Source organism: Thermothelomyces heterothallicus, assembly GCF_042370625.1.
Source record: "Thermothelomyces heterothallicus CBS 202.75 unplaced genomic scaffold P884_scaffold_7, whole genome shotgun sequence".
NCBI lineage: Eukaryota > Fungi > Ascomycota > Sordariomycetes > Sordariales > Chaetomiaceae > Thermothelomyces > Thermothelomyces heterothallicus.
The window spans coordinates 1,149,563-1,175,210 of NW_027192568.1; the positions used below are offsets into that span (position 1 = coordinate 1,149,563).

The following is a 25,648-nucleotide window of genomic DNA, read 5'->3' on the forward strand; positions in this document are numbered from 1 at the left end:
AGACGGGGAGAGTGGCAACAAGAGAAGGGAACCTACCGAACAGATAAAAAAAAAAACCGAGCTGCTGGCGACCGAGAACCTTGTGCGCCACCACCCCTGAAGATGGACGGAGTCGGCATTGACCACTTCCACCGCCAACAACAACAACATCACCATCACCTCAATCATGGGCACTTTGCAGCGCAACAATTGCCACCGAAAAGCCCTCGCAAACGCAAGGCGGAAGCTCCGCCGGAGAACAATGAACGCCTCTCCAAACGGATGAGTTTGTTGAATCTCGGTATGAGCGGCCTCCCCCCCCCCCCCCCCCCCCCCCCCCCCCCCCCCCCGACAAATCTATTTACAAGAAGTCCGAGAAACACAACTAACCAAGACACTCTCGCCAGAACAATCCGGCCAGAAGCTCTACGTCCCCGTCGAGAATCCCGACTCGCAGCCCCCGCAACCCGCTCCCTCCAAGGGCTCGCGCCGCCACAAGCATGCCTTACAGGATGACAGCCAGATGCAGCTCGACGACACCAAGTACAAAGTGTACATCTACAACATCGACGACGAGCTCTCCTCGTCGGACAACGAGGACGGCGCCGACGAGGGCAAGCTCGTCTTCCTCCCCGACATCGAGAAGCACCTGCGCAACACGCGCATCCCCACGCGCGTGCTGAATCCCGGCCGGCCGGACGAGTCGTCGTCTGCGGGGAAGGAGCTCGTGCTGTACCAGGTGCCCAGCTCCATCTCGATTCCCGAGGAGCAGGACAGCGTCCGAAAGGCGATCATGGAGGCGCGGGAGAGGGCGCGGGAGAGGCAGCGGCTCGAGCGGGAGCGGGAGCGGCAAGCGAGGGCTGGCGGCGAGGTGCCGGCCGTGCCGCATGCTGGCGGGGCCATCTCGTCATCGCCGGTGTCGGGTCTGACAGCTTCGGATTTGACCGCTCAGCCGCTGAGGGCCTCGGGACATGCAGCCACGCCTGCGACTTCGCCTTCGCCCGTGGACGCCGACATGTTTTCGGGCTTACAGAGGGCTGAAGATCCCGATGCGATGGAACTTGATTAAGACTGAAAAGGGGGGAATGCATCATTCGCTTACGTCGGACTGCTTGGGGATGGAACTCATCATCTTTCTTTCGGAGCTTACGCAGGGCACGGAAGAATTAAGGGGCATCATGGAACGGTTTGCTTTCAGCGCGGCGTTCAGGCCGGGGGTAAGACTTGCAATGTCGGCCACTTTGCTGACACTCGGAGTTCTTGGATATTGAATTTTACTTTTTTTTTGCTTTCCCGTTTCAGGAGGGATATTTCTAATCCTTCCAGGACTACTCAGGCCTTTCGGTCATTTGTACTCTAATTTCTAAGCAATGCAGGATGCGTACTTCCGTTTCTGAGTCCGACGCCGGAGGGTTACTGCTACTGTCAACGTCCAGAGCTGGTCCAATTCACTCCACTGATCCTCTCTTAAAGGCCAAATCGGACCGCCACTGTTTTCCCGACCAGTGAGTTACTGCTGCGGCTCTGACACTTCGCTCGTCTTGTGCATTGGAGCCCGCTTTTACTTTTCCTCTCAGTCCCGGGAAGCATTGGGATTAGCAGAACTCGGAGGCTGGACAGCATTCGGCGGCGGGCCTGGTGGCGGTGCATAGTCGTCCTGAGGCTGGCTGGGAGCTGGCGGCGGACCAGGCGGTGGCTCATACGCAGCAGACTCCCCAGCCTGGCGCTGACCTTGTTGGGCCCCTTGCGGCTGGTTGGGCTCAACCTTCGTGGAGTTGGCTGGAGGTTCGTACTTGGGCGGCCGTGGCGCATTAGGGTCGTAAACGGGCGGCGGCATGGCATACATGTCGTAGTAGTACCGCTCGGCAGGGTCGTAGGTAAAGTTGTTTGGTGGGGGAGGTCGGTAGCGAGGATCGACTTGGGCAAGCGTTACGCGGGAAACGAGGAACTAGACATGATTCCAAATGTTAACAATGTTTCCGGTTCCATGGGAGGAGCATTGGGGAGAACGCACTCGGTGATACCCGAGAGGTGGCAGCCCCTTCCGTAACCTCTGTTTAAGGTGTATATAGGCAACCAGGAAGTAGAGGATGATGAGGGCTATGATGCCGAGGAAGAGCGACCACTTGACGATGACACCTGTCTGCGGCAAGGTTAGCCTCCAGATCTTGAGGTTTGCCGAGGGCCGTTAAGATGGTCACCTACTCTTGTAGCCCAAAAAGGGATATAGCAATTGTCCCCGTCGAGGTACCCATCTTCGGTGATCGTGCAGTCCTCGTATTGCCGACGAAGGAGGCGTGTGAATGCCGGAGCCATGCTTGGGCAGCGAGGCAGCGCCCGGATACCCCGGGCTGTTCACGGCTTTGGTGGTGGAAGTGAAGGTGTCGGATGATAAGAATGTGGAATCGGGTCCGGAGCGAGAGTAAAAGAAGGCGCAGCCTGATTGCTTGGGATATCTGAATTTCTAGAGAATCAACGAGAGTATGCGAGATTAGACAAGAAACAAGAAATGCCAAGAGTTGGGCAAGATGAATGTTCTGGTCGAGTATTCTACTCGACTGAGTAGGCGCGGGACATAAAACTGCTAGGGAACACTTGCACGTAATAACTCGCACAGATTCGTTTCCGGGTGCAATTGGGCCCGTGTCGATCGCGGAGGGATGGCACCTTCAATGTGCGAACCAGTCGTGTCGCATATCGACCCTTGTCGTCCAATTACTTTAATAACGAGCAACACTCGAATCATGAGACGGCAGTGGCGTGGGGGTAGCGAGGGCGAAGGCCGAGTTTCATGATAGCACCAGCGTTTCAGCGCCTGACAACCTGAGTGATGCAGGCTGGATGCCGCGCATAGGTTGGCACAAGATGTGGAACTTTGAAGGCGATCTGAGTGTTTTGTGGTTACTTAGTTAATAGTCATTGTCGCCCCTACTCGCGATGTTGGCGACAGGAGCGTGTAAGGGGCTTCTGAGGTACAAGATGGGATGAGGACCTCGGCTGAGTTATTGAATTGGATGAGTGGCCATGCCCTTCTTGCCTCGCTACTACACTAGTGTATTGTACGTAGAATATCCCTACGACAACTTTAATACCTGACACATCTCTTACAGAAGAATATGCAGGAGGCAGAGACACAACACGAGGTATCCAAGAGGTTAGTTGCATGTATGTACGGAGTACCTGATGTATGAAGTACATACAGTACATGCCCAGCGTGCTGCATTTACGAGAAGTGTAGTGGAATGGGGGGATATATAATGAGATACACAACACGTTATACTGTAAGGATGTACGGATTACACGTGCAGGCGTTCGCAGGCTGGCCAAGAGAAGCGAATATTGCAGCTCTTTTCCGCCCCAGCATGGAGCAATAAACAGCAAGGCACCAATCCCAAGCCGGATAGCGCTGCTTCGCCAATCGGCCGAGCGTGCATGGGCCAGCCCGTCGCGCAGCCGATCCAAACCGGAGGGAAGCGGGAACCCGAAGAACAGAGTGGTAGCAAGGTATCCACCTTGTGCATGAAATTTCGCCAGCAGCAGCTCACGGCTGGTTCCATCGGCAAGGTGACATAATATCGTAGCGGGGAGGAAGGATTAGTTCTTCTCCATCGCGCCGCGATCCTCGGCGTTGAACGGCCGAACTAAGGACGAATTTGGGGAACAAAGCTCTGCGCGCAACGGCGGATCCGATGTCGTGGATTGCCCGGCCCCCGCCCGACCTTCTACCGCGATCACGATCGCTGAGTTAAATCTGTGTCCGTGATGCTCTGCGAGAGGGAGCCGTCCACTTAAGCCTCCATTCCTTTGCGTGGCCAGCAAGGGCTGCGCAGGACCACCGACCGTCCCCCCCCTCCTACCTTTTTTTTTTTTTTTTTTTGTTTTTTTCTTTCTTTCTAGACTTCGTTTCCCTCACGAAATGGCACACACTGTCAACGCAGCCCGTGTGCTGTCCATACCATGCCGTCCTTCGTCCTCGTCAGTCTCCAGCGTTAGAGCTAGGGCAAGAGTACGTTGCGCAGTCGTCGGTATAGCTTCATTCGGCTCCACCCCAGCATTTCAACAATCACGGCCTGGACCAACATTACGGACTACTGCCGGAGCCATACCAGCGTTCGGGTGGCAAAGGCCCAAACCTCCTAAGCTCCTTGCCCCCTCGGCGCCAATGCCCGCTCAAGCTCGATATTCCACGTCTACGCCGTCGGCGAGCACCAAGTTTGTCTACAACATCGCGGCTTCATACATCGCCAAGGGCCGCGCCTTCGACCCCTCGACCCACGTCTTCCAATTCAACCCTTACCACCGGGTGCAGCCACCAAAAGCCCGCCGAGGGAAGGCCTCGCGGCCCGAGTCGGGACAAGACGCCTTTTTCGTGAGCCGCCTGGGCGCGAACCCGGGCGAAGTCGCGCTGGGCGTAGCGGATGGCGTGGGTGGGTGGATGGACAGCGGCGTCGACCCAGCCGACTTCTCCCATGCGTTCTGCGACTACATGGCGGCCGCGGCCGTGGCAGCGACGGCCACTGCGGGGGCCACGGGCAAGCCGTTGACGGCGCGGCAGCTGATGCACAAGGGGTACGAGGCCGTCTGCCACGACCCGGCGATCAAGGCCGGGGGCAGCACCGCCATCGTCGGGCTGCTCACGGCCGAGGGCCTCCTCGAGGTGGCCAACCTGGGCGACAGCGGCTTCATCCTCCTCCGGCTCAACGGCGTGCACGCCTTCAGCGAGCCGCAGACGCACGCCTTCAACACACCCTACCAGCTCAGTGTAGTGCCACCCAGCATGCTGCTGCGGGCGGCGGCCTTTGGCGGGGCCCAGCTCATGGACCAACCGCGCGATGCCGAGGTGACGCGCTTGCGCCTGCGCCACGGCGACGTCCTCATCCTCGCGAGCGACGGCCTCTGGGACAACCTCTTCAACCAGGACGTGCTGCGCATCGTCAGCCGGACCATGGCACGCGCGGGCGCGTGGGCGACCACGGAGCGGGGCGTGCAGGTGGCGCCGGACCTGCGGCCGTACACCGCGCCGGGCGAGGCGGCGGACACGACGTCCTCAGCGGGTTCGCAGCAGCAGCACCCCTACCGCACCAACACAGCGACGCTGCAGAGCATGCTGGCGACCGAGATCGTCGGCGCTGCCAAAGCCGCCAGCGTTAACCAGAAACTGGACGGCCCCTTCGCCAAGGAGGTGAAGAAGTATTACCCGCACGAGGCGTGGCACGGCGGCAAGGAGGACGACATCTGCGCCGTGGTGGTGCTCGTGTCGGAGGAGGAGGCGGCGGCGGCGGCGGCAGCAGCCCCCAAGGCGAAGCTCTGACCGAATATCATCCGGCGCGCGCGAAGCCCGTTTGGGCCGCGTGGCAGGAATTACACACGCCTGCTGCCTACCGAGGTCAGCGGTATGTTGGTTCAGGTCACGCATATTGACCTCGGACCTCGAATAGTAATAGGACACGGGAATGGGACGAGGAAGGAAAGAAAGATTTTTTTTGGTTCTACGCAAGAGAGTTCCGAGCATTACCGGGCGTTTATAGATCATATTTGTTTCCGCGTCAGTCGATTCACATCGGCCAAGCCAGCCAGGGGTCTACCCATTTCCTACGCGAGGCCAAGACCCGACCGGGAGACGGCGCTCGACAAGGAACCAGGATATCGTTTTGATGATGAAGCATGCGTGATTAGTCGAGGATAGTCGGGCATAGATAGAAAAAAGGCGGGAGGGCGGGGCTGCGATATTGTGCGGGTTCAAGACGCGTGCGTGCGAACACGAGCAAGCGCGAAACAAAAAAAGATAGCTGCTATGACCATCGAACGAATAATTGAACATCGGCGTCTTTCTAGGCCTCAGGGACGCAAGGGAGAGAGCGCTCAACATAGAGCCAATCCCCCCCCCCCCCCCCGGGCACCGCATCGGTCTCACCTCCACGGTTGTGATGCCTACAAATCGATCTCGGGGGCTGTCGAGAGTCAGGTGCGGTACCGAGCGAGTTCATGCCCTAAAAGCAGGAAGTTGATTGAAGCTTGCACGGAGCTTCGAAGTTGTGATTAAGCCTCTCTGTTCTTCTCGGAGGATGAGCAGTATGGGGGCACGAGCTTCTGGGAACCACTCCGTACATACCTACCTACCTTACCTGCCTACCTTTTTTTTTTTTTTTTTGTATGTACTGTACATGATATACACGCAATAATCCGTGTGCTCCGGTCACTTTGCTGAAGATGTCATGCCGGCCAGGAAAAGAAATTGGTTCCCGTTCGACTACGACTACCGGACGGGAACGAACTTAGTAGACGATCCAAACAAAAGCCACTGTCTATTTTCCTCAACGGGTTCTTCTAACACCGGCTTTCCTGCCGTTGGCAGGAACACTTCATATCAACGGGTGCGTCATTGTGCGACACAGAGAAGCATCAGGTTAGCTGCACCCCACACTTTTGGCATGATGCACGAGTCTCTCTCACGCTCGCGAGTGGATGTGCCTGGGGAAACGGGATCTGCAGGTTCCCGATGGAATGAGGATTCGGCAGAGGACCGGGACTGACCACCGCAGCAGTATCACGTCACCCAAAACCATCAGGCCAACAGCAACAGGTACTATTTTCCCCTGACAGACGCTAATACTATTATATTATTGCGCATGTCATGCCACACAACCCGAACACAGACACCCAAATCATGACCAGTAGGTACAGCGAGCGGCCAATGGCATAGGCCCCTTTCCTTTCGTAATATGCATGCGTATAAAACGCATACATCTCGGCAGATAAAGGGATCATGACCAAGGGCATCTAGACTCGCACCATTATGCGGACAGCGGTCGACTGATTTCCTTCCTCTCGCTCCCAACAACCACGAGGACACTCCTCATATGCACTCATCCCGTCGGTCCAGAACAAATAAAAACCTCCCCCCAAATCACCCACGCCGTGGTCCCTAACACCGGGTTGGCCAATGGCCGACTTTAGCCCCGCTTGTGCAAAACCGACACGGCCCAGCGCCCCGAGTCACGGCACGATCGAAGGAAACAACATATGTACAAGAAGACAACATCCAAGAGGACAGGGCATTAGGATCATCTCCTATTGCTCATGGCCGACAACACCGAAACGCCTCGCCCCAGGTTTGGTTGGTTTCTTTAGTTGAAGAAGATCAGGGCCGCCACGGTGACCAGGACAAAGCCGAGAGGCGACGCGAAGCGATGGCTGCCGTTGATGTCCGCAATGTTGTTGGTGGGCTGGCTCTCGCGGGTGGTGGAGGGGGCCTCGGTCGAGGTGGTGCTGGTGGTGAGGGCTGTGGTAGGTGGAAGGCAGGTCAGTGGCTGTGCGCATTTCATTTCTTTCATTAATTGCAGTTCTGTAAAACTTACTGGTCGAGGTGCTCGACTCGCTCGAGGTGGTCGTGGTCGAAGTCTCGGTCTCGGTGCTGGTGCTGCTCTCGGTGCTGGTACTGCTATCGCTGCTAGTGCTTTCGCTGGTGGAGGTGCTCGAAACCGACGAGGTGGTGCTGGTGACAGTGCTGGCCGCGGTGGACGAAACCGAGGTGGAGCTCAACGCGGTGCCATCGTACTCGAACTGCTTGCTGTAGTTGGACTCGCCGGTCTCGTCGGTGATCTCAAAGGCATATGTGCCCGAGGGCAGGTCGGTGGGGGTCCATGTGAACTCGTTACCGGTCTCGCCGGCTGTAGCTTAGGGTTAGCCACTCGGCTTGCTTTCCAACATTGGGAAACGCGGGGGCTCTCCTACTGGTCAAAACGGTAACCGTCTTGAGGTCCTCCGGATCACCCGTCTTGAGCTTGATGGTGACGGGACCTTCGGCATCGGCCCACTTCAAGGTGAAGGGCTCACCCTCCGTGATGGTGAAGTCCGAGTTGGTGAACTTGGGCAAGGCGAGCGCGGCGGCCGCGAAGACGAGTACGGTGCTGACGGAGAGCTTCATTGTGGACCGGATTTATGCTTGATATCTAAAGCGAGTGCTATGCACGACCTTCCGCGGTGAGTCAATGCACTTGAGAACAAACTCATTCGGGACCGGATTGTCCCAAGGAGAAAAGGCCGGGGAAACTCCGCAAAGCAGACAGGCGCGACTTACCAAAGCTTGCCTAAGTGACTTGGCTGCGCCGATGCGGTAATTAATTAGTCTAGTTGAGAATGAAAAGCCAAAGATGAACGACCGTGGAGAAGTTGGGATAGTATTAATTAGTATGGCAGAGAAATGCCAGTCAGGCCGGATGTGTGGTGCGAGCTACGGCTGGGGAAGGGAGGGAGGAAGAAGGAAGAAGGCAGCGGCGGCACGTCTGGACCCAAAATAGCCGACCTGGAATGGGCAGCTACTACGGAGTACTCCGTAGTAGGAACGCGATGAGGGCATGGGAGAGTGACTTCTCTCCCGGGTCACGCCAATAGGACGCCTAGAAAGAATTATCGCCTGTTTAGCGCACCCCAGATCAGTGTTGCAATGGGGAAGCGGCGTGGCGGAAGCTCTGAGCGACCAGGGCTAGACAAGGAACGCTGGCCGGGGTCCCGGTCTTGGAATTGAGGTTCGATGGTTCTCGATAGGTCTCTCTTGTCACTCGGAACGGCGGCCTTATTTGTGGCACAACAGTACTATGTACCAACATTAACAATGTAATCTACACGGGAACCTCGTCGTTGCTCAACTCCTCCTTGGCCAATTTGGAGCTGCCTGGCATTCTCAAGCGGCAAAGAGCTACCGCGAGTGCGGTCTCGCCGTTCGTGGGCGCTCGGCCGCGATTCCCAGTCCACACTAGCGCGTGCGGCGCCGAGTCGGGAAATTGCGACCTCCTACCTCTCGCAGCTTGCATGGTATTGGGACTAATACGCTTTAGTATAACTATTAGTTAAGCACCTTATCTGGATGCAGCCTTGCACAAGAGCTCTTGCAGAAATATAAAAGGGCCGAGGGTGCCAACTTTCTGATGCCTGCTGCGGACGCTAAGTTGTGAAGTTTGATGCTCGCATAGTTAAATCTTGGTTTGAAATGGTATGCCCATGCTGGCGAGTTACCAGCGATCTCTTCGACAGATCGTGCATACAACTAACTAGTGTGGTCCGGAGTACACTCATAACTTAAGCCGTAGACTTCCTCACATGGTTGGAATGCTATGTGGGTCTCTCATCTCGCTGCGAGACAGAGCTGCATGGTCATGGCAATTTGTCGAGTCTGTGTTCCGTACGGAGGATTCCGTACACTTTAAAGTATCTCATGCCACTCAGCCGATTTCATTGGCTGCTAGTCTACCTTAGCGCAAACCCTAAGTTACTGCTCTTCAAGACAAGTACTGTACTCAACATATAGAGTACATGCATCAAGCATGTCAAGACATGTACTGGACGGATTACATTACCCAAGTTCAGCCGGAGGTGTCGGCGATCAAGAATTGGGTTCGGCATTGAATGTCGAATCGAGGACACTTCTTTTGGTCGCGTGACTGCGCGCGAACACGAGCGCGACGGATGGAATCACGGAGAAGCTCATCCCTGGGCCAACGGTTGCCACTCGCCCGTTTTCGGCGATCGAGAAAAGAAAACGAGAACGAAGTGCGAGTGATGCAACACAAAATACGGCACTTTGTCCTGTCCAGCTTGCGTTAGACGGCTCGTTTCTACGCTGTGAAGCCCGTTGACCGGATTTGGCGAGTTTTCTCAGGCGCGGGACCCAGCTCGAGTCGCACAGTCCAAAAGTGGTGGTGGTGGTAACCACGAATATCGACATAATCACATAATCATCGTGATAGGTACGGTAGCGTACGCAGTATTGCAGAGCTCATACATGATGTTTGGAGTGCTGCGCCTCAAGTGGTGTCGCGTCCTTTTCGCCCCCGCATCTTGGCCTTCCACCCCGGGTCACCAGAACTCGTTCTCTCGGTAGGTAGCGCTGCGCCCCCGAGACAGGCTGCGTATGCAACTAGCAAACAACCAACGACCGACAACCAACAAACATGTGGTGCGACAATGGAACGAAGGCGCGAACCACACAATGTCACATTTCACATTTTCCTTTTCCTTTTTTTTCCCCAGAGATCTGTAACTCGGCAGGCGAGCATCATCGGCACACAGCTTGATGCTCGCGTCCGAGGTTTTATCTGCTGTTCACCAAACAAGCGCCAGATGACGCAAGCTCGGCTGTGAGGGAGGTGCGGAGCATGTTTCGCTGGTATTCCCCGAGTCGAGGTCCTTCAACCCATCCGCCCAAGGTGTCACCGTCCCTTCGGGCGACGCAGTCACCACGCATTGCGGGCCGCGCGGTGTGCTCGGTTCGCGAGACGGGGAGCCTATTTATTATTGCGGCTGCGGCCGAGCCGGGCAACCATCAAGGATGTATTCTGAAACAGATTCCTCCTCTTCGAGAGGATTGCATCGTCGGGAAGGAGCACGGCACAACAATCTCAAGGCCATAAGGAACTACTTTTGTAGACCGGGGGGTGATACACCGCCAACTGCGTTGTTGTTGTCGTTGTTGTAGTCTGCCGCCTCCTGCCCAACGCTCGCCGACGCGGCGTCGAGGTTTGAGCGCCGCACGAACGCTGTTCCGAGCCGTGTACATGTATCAAGGGAGCAGGCATTCGACAACACCGCGGTGGACGCCTTTGGTCTCTTCGAATAGGGTCCGGACGGAGGCTCCGAGCCCGCGCATCTTGTCGACGAAGTCGTCCAGGGAGCCGCCGACGCCGAAGTACAGCCTCTTGGCGGCGACCAGAGCCCGCGCGTGGCCGGCAGGGCGGTGGGAGCGCTCGCGCTGCAGGATGGAGAGAAGAGTGCCGGCGAAGCTCTCGAGCGCGAACGGAGAGTAGATGGTCTCCGACCCCAGCAGGAGCGTCCTGGCTGTCTCTGGGAGTCCGCCAGCGGGGATGCCGGCGCCGTACAGGAGATGGACAAACTCTGGGGACCAAGCTCCGGACAGAAAAGAGAGGCTGATCCGGTTGGAGGACAGAGACTGCCTGAAGGCGTCCAGCACTTCTGGCGTCAGCTCCAGTTCGTCATCCGGGGTGAAGGCCGCCTCGACGACGGCATCCTCTTTCCTCTGCTGCAGCGCCCAAGTGAGGACCAGATTAGGTAACGTCACGAGATAGAGGACGGTAGGGTTGTAGTCAGCGAGTGAGAGTACCACGGGCTGCTTCTGATCGCTCTTCCTTTCGGTCAACGCCCATTGGAAGAGGGCGAGAGATGGCAACGCTGTGCCGCAGCCAAGCTGTGCGGTCGGTCAGCAAGGAACAGGAAAAAAAAAGGAAAAGGATTGAACGTGATGATGGATTGGTGAGGAGAAGAGAGAGGTGAGGGGTTGGGGGTTGGGGGTTGGGGGGGAAGGGATGAAGGGGAGGGGTGGGGGACGGTAAAAGTCCAGTATCATCGCACCTCGATCAAGACGCACGGCTCTTGTGTCAAGATGTCAGCCACCCTCTCGGCGGCGAGCACCTTGACCAGGTCGACGCTGCTCTCCCAGCTCTTGAAGCCGCCCTCGTAGATGCCCGTTTTGACGTCGTGCTCCCCAAGGCCGGCGGCCTCCGATGCGGAGGGGTTGTCGGCGTCGTCCTCGGCCATCAGCTGGACGCGCACGTCCCACAGCTCGCGCCGGGGCAGCCGGAGGACGCGGCCGTCGGCGAGCGGGACGTCCAGCAGGCTGAAGGCGATCTTGGACGGCAACCCGGACAGCAGATCTTCGAGGCCGTGCCGCGTCGGCGGGAGCAGCGGCTTGCCCTGAACGGGAAACGCCCCGGCAGTCGACGGCGAAGCCACCGACGGGGCGCTCGCCGGCGGCGGTGGTGGAGGTGCCGGGGCCTCGAGCCGAGGATCCTCCTCCTCTATGTCGCCACCTGCGAAGGAGAAGGAAAACGCCATGTTTTGTTTCCGGCCCTCCTCCGACACCCGTAGTTCAACTTGGAAGGGTCCGGATGATTTTTCTCTCCGGAAAGCAGTTCGAAGCCAAACCAAACCAAACCAAAAAAAAAAAAAAAAAAAAAAGAAGCGTTGAGATATGCTGGCACGGCCGGAAACAAACCGGTGACCTGAACTTAACGTTATCGCCACTTCGGGAGAGGCCAGGGCCCGGCGTTGGCTCCCTGTTGATGATGATGGGTCCTTTTGCTTGGTTGATGTAGTGTACACTATGTACCGCGCAACCCTGCCGAGGATTTTTGGGTCGGCCGCGTTTGTGGATCTGACGGCGGAGAACCTGGAAGGTTGTGTAGAGTATGCGATAACGGCCTTTTGGCGGAGGTTTTTCAGGGTGTGTTTTAGCGCAACGTTCGCACGCAGCGCATCATTGCGGGGCCCGCACTCCAATCCAACTTCATTAGGGCAAACCTTAGTTTTTAAGGTACGTCAAGTTAAGTAAGTACCTTCGTGAGTGGAAGTTGCAACTTACTCCGTAGTGCGCGTTTAATTCGCCCTTAATTCGCCCCTGCCAGCAGCTCCCCGGACGCACTTGGCTCCAAACCCGCTGTGGTTGGACAAAATACGGCTGCAGACCACGGTCCTCTTCAAGTCACCCGGGGGCCCCCAACTTGCTTGCACCTGGTCCGCCGGAATAATCGACCTCTGATGAGGGACGGAAAGAGGATGCATGGCCTCTCGGCGAGCAGACTGCCGCCGATTGGACCTTAAATCCGGGTTTCCGATGACCTCATGCAGCCCCCAATGTCTGGGGAGGTGTGTATGTGCATTTCTTGTGTAAGGTATGTATGTACATACATGTACCGTACGGACGGACTACTTGTAGGGAAAGGGGGTCTGCCCCATGCATCATCGCCCGGGGGCGAGATATTACATACGCAGTACACACCAACACTGGCATGTATCTACGGAGAATCAGCCGGTACCAACTCCGGCCGACTGCCTGATCTTCAGGGGCTTTTCAATAGAGCCACTTGACTTGCAGTAGGTATGTACATTCCCGGGCTGTAGCATTCCGGAAACTGGGCTCACGGCGGCGAGGTCTCGGCTGACCGTAAATGGACCAACTATAGCTTCGTGCGGATCACAAGCGGCCTGGTCACGGCCAACGCCTCCACTCCCTCAAGCTGGACCGGGACAGGAATTCAAAGTTTGGGTCGTATTTCTTTGAGCGAATCTCCATGCCGGATCCCCTTCCCTCCTCCCCAGCCGTGGAAAATCCTGGCCAACATTCAAGGGTTGGCTGCGGAGGGTTAATTTTCCATGATGGGACAATTCTCCGCCTTGCCTTTGTTCTCTCGATCCCCTTGGCTGAGGTTATAAACCCGTCAGTCCTCAGCCCAAACTCCTAGTTCGCCCTCAAACCATCCCTTGGCATACCGCCCCTTATCAAAACCACTACCGTCGACCCCGCTTTCTCCTCCATCCCCTTCGGAGCCTGCCATGACTCCCGTCGAGCTCATGGCGCAACCCAACCGTCATGCCGAGGCAATCAACAAGCCCCCACGACCAGGTGGTACTTACAAGGTCCGGGAAGAGCCCCTCGGCTCGACACGGCACATCCGCATCGTGGCCATCGGGGCCGGCGCCAGCGGGCTGAATCTCATCAGGACCCTCCGGCTCAACCTGACCGACTACGAGATCACCGTCTACGAGAAGAACGCCGACGTCGGCGGCACCTGGCTCGAGAACCGATATCCGGGCTGCCGATGTGACGTACCCAGCCACAGCTATCAGTTCTCATGGCGGCAGAAGAAGGACTGGACAAACTTCTTCTCGGCGGCCGAGGAGATTGGCGAGTACCTCTGCCAGGTGTGTGACGAGGAAGGTATGAGGGGTTCCATCAAAACTCTGCACCAGGTCGTCTTGGCCCGGTGGAACGAGGAGCATGGCCGGTGGGAGCTGCTTGTTCGGAACCTGGAGTCGGGAGAGGAGTTCAACGACCACGCCGATTTCCTTGTGAACGGGAGCGGTATCCTAAAGTAAGCGGGCTGCCTCCCCCCCCCCCCCCCCCCCCCCCTTTTTTTTTTTTTCCCTGCGTCCGAAAGACGGCCCGAAGACTGATAGAAGGGGTGGCGTTCAGCGACTGGAAGTGGCCTGACGTCGAGGGCCTCGACGCCTATCAGGGACGTCTCATCCACACTGCGCGGTGGCCAAAGGACTTTGACCACACAGGCAAGACCATTGCCGTCATCGGCAACGGCTCGAGCGGCATCCAAGTGCTGCCGGAGCTCCAACCGGGTACGAACCTAGATATATACAGCCTGGTAAACAAAAAGAAGAAATGGGTAAGCAGGACCTGACATGCTGCAGCGGCCGAGAAACTCTACCACATCGTCCGGACTCCCACCTGGGTGCTCCCACCGAGGATACAGGCGTGGAAGCTCATGGGTCAGGCAGGCGAGGTCCTCAGCAAGATCCAGCTGGACGCGCAAGAGAACTTTTCCCGGGAGACGATCGAAAAGTTCCAGTCCGACCCCGACTTCTACCGCGAGTTCGTCAAGAAGATCGAGGTGGAAGTGAACAACGCCTTCCCGGTCGTACGTCGACCCTGTTCTCTGGGTCCTTCGAGAGAGTTTGGTTAACCCGAGATTGAACCTTCTAGGTCCTAACAAATGGCCTTGTGCAAACCTTTGCGCGGGCGAAGGTAACCGAATACATGACGGCCATGCTGGGGGGAGACGAGGAGCTTTGCCGAGCGCTCATCCCCGACTTCCCGCTCGGGACCAGGAGAATGACGCCCGGCCACGGGTACCTCCAGGCCCTGACCAAGCCCAACGTGGTCATCAAGAGATCCGGAATCAGGCGGTTCGTGCCCGAGGGTATCGAGCTCGAGACGGGCGAGGTACTCCGGGTAGACGCCATCGTCTGCGCCACGGGGTTCAACACGTCCTTCATCCCGCGCTTCCCCATCATCGGCCGCGACGGGAACCTCCAAGAGAGGTGGAAGAAGGAGACGCCCAAGGCGTACATGTCGTGCGCCGTGGACGGCCTGCCCAACTACTTCAGTAAGCCCAACTAACCCCCCCCCCCCCCCCCCAAACAACCCCTCTTCTCATCAACGAGCCAGCCCTACCAGCAGCAACTGACCGGGTCCCCCACCCCCCCCCCCCCAAAAAAAATAGTGTTTCTCGGGCCCAACGCCCCGATCGGCCACGGCAGCGTCTTCACCCTCAGCGAGCACATCGCCAAGTACATCACGGGGGCGATCCGCAAGTGCCAGACCGAGGGCATCCGGTCGCTGGCGCCGTCGCGCGCGGCCGTCGACGACTACTTCGAGCACGTCACGGCCTTCATGCCGCGCACGGCGTGGGCGGCACCCATCTCGTCGTCGGACGGCAGCGGAGGCAGCGGAGGCAGCGGAGGCAGCCGGTCGTGGTTCCGGAGCGACGACGGCCGCGTCACGGCGCTGCACCCCGGCAGCCGGATCCACTTCTTCCACATGCTCGAGCGGTTCCGCGGCGAGGACTGGGAGTACGACTATCTCCCCTCCGGCGGCGAGTGCGAGTGCGACGGCGAGGGCGAGGGTGAGGGCGAGGGTGGGAAGAGGAGGAGGAAGGGATGGAACCGGTTCGCGTACCTGGGGAATGGCTTCTCGACCAAGGAGTTGGATCCCGCGAGCGACCCGACCTGGTATCTTGACGAGGACGCGACTGTGCGGCGAGGCTGGAACAAACCCAGGAAGGTGGTGTAAAGCGTCGAAATAGTCGGATGGGGAGGGAGGGGAAGGGCGATGGTAAAGGGGGTCTGTCTGGCAGCTTTTGGCAAGTGGTTCGCACGCAAACACCCCGACAGGTGCTGTTGCACAAGCCGGTAGCAGGCAGCAACAGTGTCGGGTTCGAATTTGGGCGGGTTATTGCCCGAGGAGAGTGGTGCCCTCAAGGTGCATCAGGCAGGTTTATGACTTGATGCAACGAGGTACAGTACATACATGAGCGTCTCATAGGTGATGAGTCTAAGGGCGAAGAAGTAAGTTAACAATTTCAATGTTATTTATCTGTCCCTGCAGGTCTGCCTTCTGCCCTTCGGCATAGATGTGGACCTCAGGTTCTCGGGCTCAGCTATGAAGAGGCCAAAGCTCGAGATGGAAGTCGCGCCTGATTTCGAAGTGCGAGGTGCACTACTGCAATGGATACTCCAGCGAGTTGGTTGTGCGCCCTGTAACTTGGGACCACTCCTCCGACTTATCCATCCACTGACGTGAGGACCTGACAGACCCTTTCTGCCCACAGCCACAACCCTCGACCAACAGCAACTTGCATTGCGTCCCGATGCAGTGGGACGCATGAGAGCCCGATGAGGGGTCGAAAGTACGGATACTTCGACGTTCTTGTTCCTGTGTCTCTCAGCCCACACCGTTGACCCTTTAATCCAGGTTACCTAATGACTTTGTCAATCGCCGCGATCAAGCTACCCTGCAGAAAATGAATAAAACATAACAGAACATTTGCGACGCACTGGGAAGTTTATAGGTTCGACCACGGCCCACGATAACTAATAATGAAGCCTTCCTGGGCTCGGTTCAAGGGTACGCTATAGGCGGGTCGGAAGTCTGCCCTGCCCCGGAGCTGAGGACCCTGGCACTTGTGGTTCGCGTCCATTGGAGGGATGCCTTGAGACCCATTACCAATAGGGGCACAGCAAGGCGTCGCGACTCTTTGTTTGCCAGTATATTCTGACCTCTGGGCCCAGCCGCTTGAATTTTGGGATATCTCGTCGTGCGTCGCCCCGATGGATAATAGATAATTCTTCGTGTCAACAAAACCAGTTCTACCCTGCCAGGAACGGTGATGTCCAAAGACTCCGAAGATGATGAAGCCGTCAATCTTCTCTGCCTCGGTGAGTTGCAAAACAACTTCCTTTCGGGAAATCTTATTGACCGAGCGCAGATGGCGGGGGTGTCCGGGGGGTCTCTTCGCTCGTTGTCCTGGATGGGATCATGAAGGACATTAAGGACAGGTACCGCCTTCCAGAACTTCCCAAGCCATGCGATTTTTTCCACATGATTGCCGGAACCAGCACCGGAGGGTAAGCGCCGAAGGGCCCAATACACATCCCCCTCAACGATTCTTTCATATGTCATGAGAGGCTAATTTGTCTCAGTCTCATCGCGATAATGCTGGGGAGGCTACGGATGTCGACCCAGGAGGCCCTGCAGGAATATGACAACTGTGCCGAGAAGATCTTTTCGAAGCAGAATCGCAAGTGCTCGAGTCTCTCACAAAGATTTCGGGCTTCTGCCCTTCGAGAAGCCATCGAAGGAATCGTTCAGAAGCGTGGCCTAGGCGAGTTGATGAGGGACCCCGAGCAGCCCAAGAAGGGAAAGGCTTTTGTTTGTGTCATGCCCTCCGATAACATTGGAGACGTCCAGTTCGTTCGGTCTTACTACGGTGATGAAGGCAGCCAGGATAACTGGGATGAAGATGTCACGATCTGGGAGGCCGCGCGGGCTACCACGGCCGCTTCTTCTTATTTCAAGCCCCAAAAACTAGGCAAGGGCTCGTCGGCGCGGGAGTACATTGATGCGGCCCTCGGTATCAACAACCCGATAAACTTTCTCCTGTCAGAGGCTGTGAAGGAATTCGGGTCCGGGAGGCGCCTTGGCTGCGTGGTCAGCATCGGGACCGGCACCCGGGATGTCAGACTCGAGCGGTCCGTGGGCGGGTTGGAGAGCTTTCTGAAGTTGCGCGGCGCTGCCTTCTACGTTCACCTGGGCAAGACCCTGAAGGACGTGGCCACCGACGCCGAAAAGGCGCATCGGGAACTGGAGGCAAGGCTCCTCTCCTTCCCCGGCGCATACTACCGCTTCAACGTCCCTCAGGCTGCCGCCCAAGTCAAGCTGCATCACTATTTCAAAATACCAGAGCTCAAAAGCCTGACACAAGAATATCTCTCCGATCAACCTGTTTCCAAGCAGGTCCGCCAGGTTGCAAAAGCGCTGAAAACAGACGATTTCGGGCATGGGTTGACGCTCGGCCACATTTGTATGTGTCCCATCGTCCCTTCGTCTCCTGCTTTGCTATGATAAGCTCCTCTGACCGGGTTTGGCTCAGACGACCTCGACAAGGAGCAGATTCTCTTATCTAGCAAGGCTCGGTCAATGGGGACGACGAGCAGTTTCTTTACAGGAAGGGAGGACATCCTAGAGAGGCTGGGTTCCTTCTTTGCCCCGCGCGGTACGGGAGGCAGCCCCCGGCGAGAGTTTCTTCTGCATGGCGTGGGCGGTGTCGGAAAGAGCGAGATTGCCTTCAGATTCTCGGAAATGTTTGGTGACAGGCTCGTGACATTCCCACGCCTTGGCGAGTGAGACATATCTAACACAGCACAGATTCGAATACGTATTTTACATTGATGGCTCCACGCCCGCCACCATCTTACAGAGCTATGCCAACATTGCCAGGGAGCATGGCCTGACGGGAGTCGTCCTTGAGGAGCTGTGCGCCAAGTGCAAACGATGGATGGAGCGACTAACGGATGAGTGGCTCATGATCTTCGACGACTGCAATCTTAGCGACCGTAAAGGAAGCCTGCCGGGCAGAGGCAAGGGCAACATTATATACACATCCCGGATGACCAGCCTGGAACTGAGCTTGCCGGCCGAGTGCACCTACGAAGTGACTCCTCTGGGAGAGAAGGATGCCAGTGGGCTTCTCTTGAGAGCGTCGGGGTCCCCGGACAACGCGGAGAATAAGGGGTTCGCCGAAGCCATCGTTCGAGAACTCGAATGCCTCCCACTTGCGATCGAGAAGGCCGCGGCGTTCATCCGGGACGCGGGCATCTCCCTCCAAGAGTACCTCAAGAAACTCCGTACTGAAAAGGTCCGCATCCTCTCCAACCTGCACCCAGAAGCCGAAGACGAGGGTATTGAAAACGCAGCAGTTTACGCAGCACTAGAGCTATCGTACGAGGCCATCCAGGCACGCAGACGCCGCGAAGGCAGGTCCGGCCGTGGTCAGGTCGCCGTCCTTGCTCTCAAAGTCTTGAACCTCCTCACCTTTTTCCACCACAAAGAGATCCCCTCGCTCATCATAAAACGTGCTGCCGAAGAGCACCATGCCGCCGGAGCCCCTCGCTATTGTCCCCTGAGCCATCTCATGGACCCGTACGACTACGACTTGGACCGGATGGTACGGGTCAAGGAGGACGGCCGTTGGGACCCGACCGACTTCGCCGCGGGGGTAACGATCCTGCGCAAGTTCTCCCTCGTCAGATTGTCACCAGATGAACGGTCGCTGTCGATGCATGCCTTGGTCCATGCATGGGCGCGAAGGCGCATGGGCACGAGCACGGCATTGCGGTGGGCCCTAGTAGCGCGAGTCCTGCTTGTCGAGTCGCTGCGCGGGTTCTCGAGGTTGGACGACTTGCAGTATTCCCGCAGCCTGGTACCCCATTTCCACGTCTGCCTTGCCGTGAGCCCGCCGCTCGAGCCCATCCGCGACCAATACCGTGCCTACTTGCTTCAGAAGCTAGGAGAGTACTACAGGACCCAGAAGCGGTTCTTGGACGCAAAGGATTGCTTCACCCGGTCGCTTCACATCTGGAAGATCGAGGTCGGCGCTGATGCCTGGGCCGCCATCAGCGTAGTGCTATCGCTGGCACGGCTCTACCACGAGATGGGACATCTTTCAGAGGCCGAGGCCACGTACCTAGAGGCTATTGTGAGGCTGCGTGGGAAAGATGACGACAAGCGAGCAGCCATAGGACTGAGAGTACCGGAACCACCTCCCGCGGGACAGCACCCGAAGCCTTTTACGAAGAGGACGGTGAGGGAACTCCTCGAGAGACTGTCCAAACCCACTGCAAGCGGGCAACGGCAATCCAAAACCGAGAAGCCGGAGATGATATGCGACCCGAATATGCCAGATGATGATATACTGGCCAAGGGGCGGCAGCTCCGAGAGCACCTAGACGAAATCGAGATGATTGATACGGTGCACAACTTGGCACACGGAGAGCTGGCCTTGGTATACTTGGACCAGGACCGATACCGCGTTGGGAGGCGCATGCTACTAAAGGCAGTGGAATTGCTGGAGAAACAGTTGGAGAAATACGATCCGGACCTTATGAGGCTCCAGATCGAGGCTCGCACACTCACCGACGCGGGCAACCGGGAGTTTTGGGAGCATTACCTGGACGAGGTGTTGCAGGCCCCCGGAGAGCTGACGTCCCGGTTCTGGCAGTCGGAAGCATCTTTCGACCTGATGATCGCCGCCACTTATTCGCTGCTGATGAACGGCCCAGGGAAGTGGGATGCGGCGTGCCGAGAACTCGTCCAACTTTGGGAGTTCGGGGCTACCTGGCTTGACGGCTGCGACAAAAGGATGCTCAAGATATTTCGTTATTTGGTCGAATGCTTACTCTTGGGACAGAAATATGACCTCGCTCTGTCCATGGCCAAGATCTGCCTGTCCCGCGCCAGGTCGGCCTACGGGGAGTCGCACATGGAGACGATACGGTCCTACCTCACGCTCTGCTGGGCCGTCTTCCACCACAAGATGGAACTCGACGAGGATGCGTTGAAGCTCTTTCAAGAAGCCGTCCTCAGAGCGAGAGCGGCTCTCGGGTCGACCCATTCGATGACGCGAAATCTCGAGGACACTCTCCGGGACCTCATGGACAGGGAAGCGCGGGCGAGCGAAAAGCCGATCGTCGAAGATTCGGACCCGGAAGTCGCCATGATGGAGAGCTGGCGCCGAAGCAAAGAGAACCTGGAGAAGAGCAAAGCCGAGCTCGGCGCCGACCATCCCATCATCAAGCGCTTAGAGGTAATGCTGGGCGATGGTCCGGCACGGACGCAGGAAGAGCTACTCGAGAGAGCCCGTGCGTGTTACGGGCCGGATAACTCGCTCGTCCAGAGGCTGGAGAGGGAAGTTGCGGAGAAGCGAAGAGGGGCCGCCCCGGCTCGTGACACTGAAGATAGTCCCGGGCCAGCCAATCCTGTGGCCAGCAGCCGCAGCGTCTCCGAGCAACCTGACGCCCCAAGGGACAAAGGGAAAGGCGTGGAGCAGCCCCGGGGATTGATATACAGGGTGGCGAGAGCGCGAGACGAGGCACTGGGAACTGGAAGGCCGGGGTTCTCTAGCCGGAGGAGGTCCTGGGAAGCAGGCCGTTTCGCGGGGCTCGATGACCTGGTGCTGAACATCGTCTCGGAGTCGAACTGGAATGGCAGCAGAGATGGTACACCTGATGTTGCAGGAGGCGACAGGGTAGGCCTTTGGACGCCAGGGCATTTCCAGCCGCAAGTGGTTATGTGACTCGTTGGATGGTTTTTTTTTTTTTATTTTTTTTTTTTTTTTTTTTTTTTTTTTTTTCATGGGTCGGCGACATGCTTGCTCATTTTCCTAGAATTTTCTTAATGACGAATTAAGAGGGGCCCATCCCCCCCCCCCCCCCCAATTTTTTCTTCTTGCTGGAGCACCCTCTCCGTTTGGATGGGTGCAGTCTCGTAGATCAAAGTCTACAAAGGAGGCTCGTGACATATATCTAAGCCCTTCGCTTGTTTCCCGTTTCCCAGCTTGACTTGTAATGTGAGCCTCAGGTCGATTTCGAGTCAACTATGGGTGCCATCTCTGACGGCGGCCGCGGAGGCAGATATCCTCGGAGCCATGGTACCTACCACAACTACATGTCGGCATGTCGGTGCGGACATTTCAGAAGGCTTAACTCCAGCAGGTGTGAGGCCTTATGCAAGACTGCAGTAGTTGAAGCCTACGGATTACGGAGTAATCTAGTGTGTGTGAGCACTCGCACCATAAAGAGCAAAGTCACAAAGTCACACTGTGTGGGCCTTACCGGCAATTACATACACCCCGTCACTCGGCAGCGAGCTTGAAGCTCCAACGGCGTGCTGAGGATGTCGAATGTATGCTTCGCTCCTAGGACTCCGAGGCAGACTCCTGAAGTTTCCCGGGCTGATGATACAGCACACTTTGAACGATCTACAGTGCTGCTAGGGCAACAACCGACAATCAACGAAAAAAAAAAGGCGAGATAAAGCGTGAAGGGCAACCCCGTCGAGACTTTTTCTCGGTGTTTCCTTCATCATGAGACCCTCACTCCGCCTCCTGGCCTCAGCGGCGCAGACAGGCAAGGGCTTGTCCCCCGGGCCCATGGCTCTCCTCCCACCAATATACCTCTACCGGCGTCTGCTCCGGGCGCACAGGAAGCACCTGCCCCCGGAGATGCGGCTGCTGGGCGACGAGTACGTCAAGGCCGAGTTCAGGGCGCATCGCAACGTCGAGAACCCCGTGCATCTGGTGAGCCAACCACCCCCCTTTTTTTTGTTTCTGTTTTTTTTTTTTTTTTTTCCTCTCTACCTCCTATCCCACAACCTCTATACCTACGAGGGAGTCGGCAATGCCCGGACAACAAGTGAGCAAGCGTAAAACCGAAGTTGTCCTCGGGGCCCAGGTCGCTGACGAGGAGCGCGCGCTCAACAGATAGGCTTTCTCAGCGAGTGGCAGCTCTATGCCCAAAAGATTGAGGGAGACGCGTGGAAAGGGGAGAAACTCGACCAGGGCAAGATTGAAAAGATGAGCGGTATGATCTTCTCTCTCTCTCTCTCTCTCTCTCTCTTTTCTTTCCCCTTCCTCCTGCACCAGCCTCAGGTAGAACGCGACGAGGTGAAGGCGAGAGGACTGCGAGTGCGCTGCTAACCGATTGACCGACCGACCGACTGACGACGACAACAGATGAGCAGCTCGGTCAGCTGTACGAGCTGATGAAGGCTATCCAGAAGCGCGGGACTGAAGAGGGTGACACAGAGTCATGACCCGGGAGAAGAGTCTTCCCGAGAGGGCTATTTATGGAGCTTCTAATGATACTACTACGCACCCCCCCTTTGGTTGGCATCCGCCAGGAAAGGGACTTGCCCGTACTGGCACGACTACATGGCATTCTTCTCTCTTCCATGCCACCCTAGTTGGCTCGCCTTCCCCCCCCCCCCCCCCCCCTGGGTTCAGATCTCAGACTCTATGTAGGTATGAGCATGTTGACCGAGGTGTATCGAGATGTGGCACGACAAGCAGTCCCTTTCTGTACTTTTTTTTCTTTGCTACTCTGCTTTATGACTTTCACAGCAGCGTGGCTTTCGCTCACTGTTATCGAACCTGCTCATTTATTCTACACTTCTCCACGTTCCCCTTTCACCTCTTCCCCATGCTCTCTCTCCTCTCTGCCGAACTCTAAACTCGCCGGCAGCGCTGGATCGCGCCGTTTCTGCGACCTACTCTTCAAGAGCCTCTGCGATCCACACGGCTTGTATGACGCTGACCTTCTTCGCATAGCTCTTTTGCGTGTAGACGTGCTCTAAAAACATTATGGCCTCTTTCTTTTGTCCATGAAGTACACTGGCGGGATGTATGGCGACGACATGCTTGCCGTGGGACGTGACGTAGCTGTTGTCCGGCGCCAGGATCGCCGTCTTGATCGAGAATCCCGTCAGGAAACACTTCAGGATCGAGGTTGCTTGTTCCGGCGAGGTTGGGGAGAACGGCTGCGGATCTGGCGGCGGCTGCTCCATCATTCCCTGCCGTACACAGAGCCCCCGCAGCTGTTTGCGGATGTTGAGGGCCTGTTTCATATTTCTCAGATTGATCTTGCGGTCTTTGCACCACTTCACTCGGTCGGTATTCTCGGCCGCGTAGAGCTGCATGGTCGTCAGGTAGGTCAGGAGATCTCCTTCCCGGCGGAAGAGCTCCTTTCGGTACTCCTCAACCTCCTCCCTGGCCTCCTCGGTTCGCAGTTGATGAAAGATGTCCTCGCCAGCCGTGATGCACGAGATTATGTCAATCACCTCTAGGAGGCAGTCGTACTTTGGCTCCGCCGCCGCCAGAAGGACCCGAGCATAGGGCGGCGAAACGGGAAACTGCACCATCCTGCGACCCGTCTCCGTTATGGCGCCGTTGTCATCGAGAGCCCCGAGAATATGGAGGTGCAGAAGAGCCTTCTCGACCGATTCCGCCTGGGGAGGATCCATCAGAGGGAAGGAGAAGACGTCCTGGATCCCCCTTGCTTTCATGGTCAGGATCGCGCTGAGAATGTCGGTCCGCAAAATCTCGGGGAGATCTCTGTCGTACAGGCTGTCGTACGTCTCCTGGGTGTAGAGTCTGTAGCACTTCCCGGGTCCTTCACGGCCTGCTCGGCCGGCTCTTTGGATGGCCGATGATTTTGAGATTGGCTTTGCGAGCAATGACTCCATGCCCAGCCTCGAACGAAACTGCTTCAATTTCGCCTTGCCGCAGTCAATGACGTATCGCACCCCCGGAACGGTGACGGAGGTCTCAGCGATGTTGGTGGCCAGAACTATCTTTCGCGTATGACCGCCCTTAATGGGCTGGAATGCTTCGTGCTGTGCCTCCATCGAGAGTTGACCAAACAAAGGGAACACCTTGACCTTGGGCAACCCGGGCGCAAGTGTCGAGGCGTATTCTTCGATCAGTTTCTGGGCCGACTCGATCTCCTCCTGGCCGGTGAGAAATGCCAGAATGTCCTTCCTGCCGTACTTATCCGAGAGCGCCTCCTCGGTGTGCAGCTTGAAGATCGTCTTGAGAAGTGCTTCTTGAATGTCCGCGACGGGTTTTGGTGTATGAATGATATCGACCGGAAATTGCCTTCCCTCGATCTGGAGATATTCAACGGACGACTCTGGCCGATTGGACTTTGAGCCTCCGGGTCCTGCTGTGGAGAAGAACTGCCTGATTCCCTCGACGTTTGCCGTTGCGCTCATGATGACCACCTTGAGCGGGATCCCGCCCCGGCCAGCCTTGTCTCCCGAGATGATCTGCTTGAGGAATCCGGACAGCAGGTCGACGTCAACGCTCCGCTCATGGATTTCGTCAACGATGATGGCGCTGTATTGCCGCAAGTAAGGGTCGCGAAGGAGTTCTTGGAGAAGCATGCCTTCGGTCAGGTACTTGATCTTGGTACCGGCGGGAACCCGGTGGTCGAAGCGGACCGAGTAACCCACCAGGCCCTTTGAGTCGGGGCCGTTGCCGTCCCCGCCACCTTTCTGTCCGGTGAGCGGTGTGCCTACCTCTCGGGAGACACGATGGGCCAGCGTGGTTGCTGCTACCCGCCTCGGTTGGGTGATCGCAATCATGCCGCCGACGCTCACTTCCTGCGCCTTTTCGCCCTCGCTCGGTTTGATCCTCACTCTCCTCCTCTGGCACCACTTTTCCTGATACAGGAATTGAGGGACCTGGGTACTTTTACCCGAGCCCGTCTCACCCACGAGGACGAGAACATCCTTCTGCCGCAGAATCCGGCGGATCTCGTCCTGGCGCGTCCATAACGGAAGAGCCTTTCTTGCCTCAAAAAACTGCGGGTCCCCAGCCGGTGGCCTAGAAGCCACGAAGTTTGAAGCATCTGGACTCTTATCACCTGAAGCTGGTGTGGAAGAAGATGGTTGGGGTTGTGGCGTTGGAGGTGTGGATTTTGATGGTGACGAGTCGGATTCAGTTTTCGGCTTTTTGGTTAGGTAGCCCTCAAGGGAGAGCACCTTGTCCCCAATCCTGATAACGTCTGCGCCGCCATCACCTTTCCTCTTCTTCGGCATCTCACCCTCAAGATTCGTGCACAGGGGAAGTCGGCTGTGTTTTATATATCGAGAGTTAATGCATTCGTCGGTGATTTGGGAGGCAAGCAATTAGAGGGTGTGATGTTGAGGTGCCAGCTGCTCAAATTGGAGGCATTGGAAGCTGAAGGATGAGAATCAAGGGATATGTAAAATCAGGCTCTTTGATGCATGCATGTTCGTTGTAGTATGTCT

At 57.0% G+C, this 25,648-nt stretch overlaps 8 protein-coding genes across 8 annotated transcripts; 4 read left to right on the top strand and 4 right to left on the bottom strand.

Annotated features, from left to right (window-relative positions):
* Positions 1-102: 102 nt before the first annotated feature.
* P884DRAFT_197476 (uncharacterized protein) lies at positions 103-1,048 on the top strand (the record flags this gene model as incomplete). Its single annotated transcript, XM_069438063.1, has 2 exons — positions 103-280; positions 387-1,048. 2 exons carry the CDS (start codon positions 103-105, stop codon positions 1,046-1,048), a joined length of 840 nt encoding a protein of 279 aa, XP_069298997.1.
* Positions 1,049-1,351: 303 nt separating this feature from the next.
* Positions 1,352-2,673, bottom strand: P884DRAFT_328835 (uncharacterized protein). Its single transcript, XM_069445609.1, has 3 exons — positions 2,185-2,673; positions 1,994-2,122; positions 1,352-1,927 (listed from the first exon to the last, which is right to left on the bottom strand). The coding sequence occupies exons 1-3, from the start codon at positions 2,293-2,295 to the stop codon at positions 1,553-1,555; spliced, it is 615 nt and encodes a 204-aa protein (XP_069298998.1). The 5' UTR covers positions 2,296-2,673; the 3' UTR covers positions 1,352-1,552.
* Positions 2,674-3,895: 1,222 nt separating this feature from the next.
* On the top strand, positions 3,896-5,290 carry P884DRAFT_197090 (phosphatase 2C-like domain-containing protein; the record flags this gene model as incomplete). Its single annotated transcript, XM_069438036.1, has 2 exons — positions 3,896-5,033; positions 5,070-5,290. 2 exons carry the CDS (start codon positions 3,896-3,898, stop codon positions 5,288-5,290), a joined length of 1,359 nt encoding a protein of 452 aa, XP_069298999.1.
* Positions 5,291-6,932: 1,642 nt separating this feature from the next.
* Positions 6,933-8,215, bottom strand: P884DRAFT_122304 (uncharacterized protein). The gene is made up of 4 exons (XM_069437160.1): positions 8,060-8,215; positions 7,714-7,923; positions 7,338-7,649; positions 6,933-7,261 (listed from the first exon to the last, which is right to left on the bottom strand). The coding sequence occupies exons 2-4, from the start codon at positions 7,904-7,906 to the stop codon at positions 7,107-7,109; spliced, it is 660 nt and encodes a 219-aa protein (XP_069299000.1). The 5' UTR covers positions 7,907-7,923; positions 8,060-8,215; the 3' UTR covers positions 6,933-7,106.
* Positions 8,216-10,537: 2,322 nt separating this feature from the next.
* On the bottom strand, positions 10,538-11,949 carry P884DRAFT_241023 (uncharacterized protein; the record flags this gene model as incomplete). The annotated part of the gene is made up of 2 exons (XM_069440202.1): positions 11,344-11,949; positions 10,538-11,179 (listed from the first exon to the last, which is right to left on the bottom strand). Exons 1-2 carry the CDS (start codon positions 11,824-11,826, stop codon positions 10,538-10,540), a joined length of 1,125 nt encoding a protein of 374 aa, XP_069299001.1. The 5' UTR covers positions 11,827-11,949.
* A 1,374-nt stretch (positions 11,950-13,323) lies between these two features.
* Positions 13,324-15,574, top strand: P884DRAFT_298763 (uncharacterized protein; the record flags this gene model as incomplete). The annotated part of the gene is made up of 5 exons (XM_069444635.1): positions 13,324-13,862; positions 13,964-14,121; positions 14,194-14,420; positions 14,486-14,888; positions 15,006-15,574. The coding sequence occupies 5 exons, from the start codon at positions 13,324-13,326 to the stop codon at positions 15,572-15,574; spliced, it is 1,896 nt and encodes a 631-aa protein (XP_069299002.1).
* A 1,096-nt stretch (positions 15,575-16,670) lies between these two features.
* P884DRAFT_298764 (uncharacterized protein) lies at positions 16,671-22,651 on the top strand (the record flags this gene model as incomplete). The annotated part of the gene is made up of 8 exons (XM_069444636.1): positions 16,671-16,719; positions 16,770-16,908; positions 16,984-17,864; positions 17,934-18,144; positions 18,209-21,057; positions 21,955-22,136; positions 22,320-22,419; positions 22,572-22,651. The coding sequence occupies 8 exons, from the start codon at positions 16,671-16,673 to the stop codon at positions 22,649-22,651; spliced, it is 4,491 nt and encodes a 1,496-aa protein (XP_069299003.1).
* A 453-nt stretch (positions 22,652-23,104) lies between these two features.
* P884DRAFT_268801 (P-loop containing nucleoside triphosphate hydrolase protein) lies at positions 23,105-25,435 on the bottom strand (the record flags this gene model as incomplete). The annotated part of the gene is made up of 1 exon (XM_069442227.1): positions 23,105-25,435. The coding sequence occupies one exon, from the start codon at positions 25,433-25,435 to the stop codon at positions 23,105-23,107; it is 2,331 nt and encodes a 776-aa protein (XP_069299004.1).
* Positions 25,436-25,648: the final 213 nt, after the last annotated feature.

What these genes read in the sequence shown, in the direction of transcription:
- P884DRAFT_328835 (XM_069445609.1), bottom strand. Translation starts at nt 2,295, where the DNA reads ATGGCTCCGGCATTCACACGCCTCCTTCGTCGGCAATACGAGGACTGC. An exon ending in TCCCTTTTTGGGCTACAAGA is followed by an intron (nt 2,123 to 2,184) that starts GTAGGTGACCAT and finishes ACCTTGCCGCAG; the next exon opens with ACAGGTGTCATCGTCAAGTG. An exon ending in CACCTCTCGGGTATCACCGA is followed by an intron (nt 1,928 to 1,993) that starts GTGCGTTCTCCC and finishes AATCATGTCTAG; the next exon opens with TTCCTCGTTTCCCGCGTAAC.
- P884DRAFT_122304 (XM_069437160.1), bottom strand. Translation starts at nt 7,906, where the DNA reads ATGAAGCTCTCCGTCAGCACCGTACTCGTCTTCGCGGCCGCCGCGCTC. An exon ending in GACGGTTACCGTTTTGACCA is followed by an intron (nt 7,650 to 7,713) that starts GTAGGAGAGCCC and finishes CCTAAGCTACAG; the next exon opens with CCGGCGAGACCGGTAACGAG. An exon ending in CGAGTCGAGCACCTCGACCA is followed by an intron (nt 7,262 to 7,337) that starts GTAAGTTTTACA and finishes CACCTACCACAG; the next exon opens with CCCTCACCACCAGCACCACC.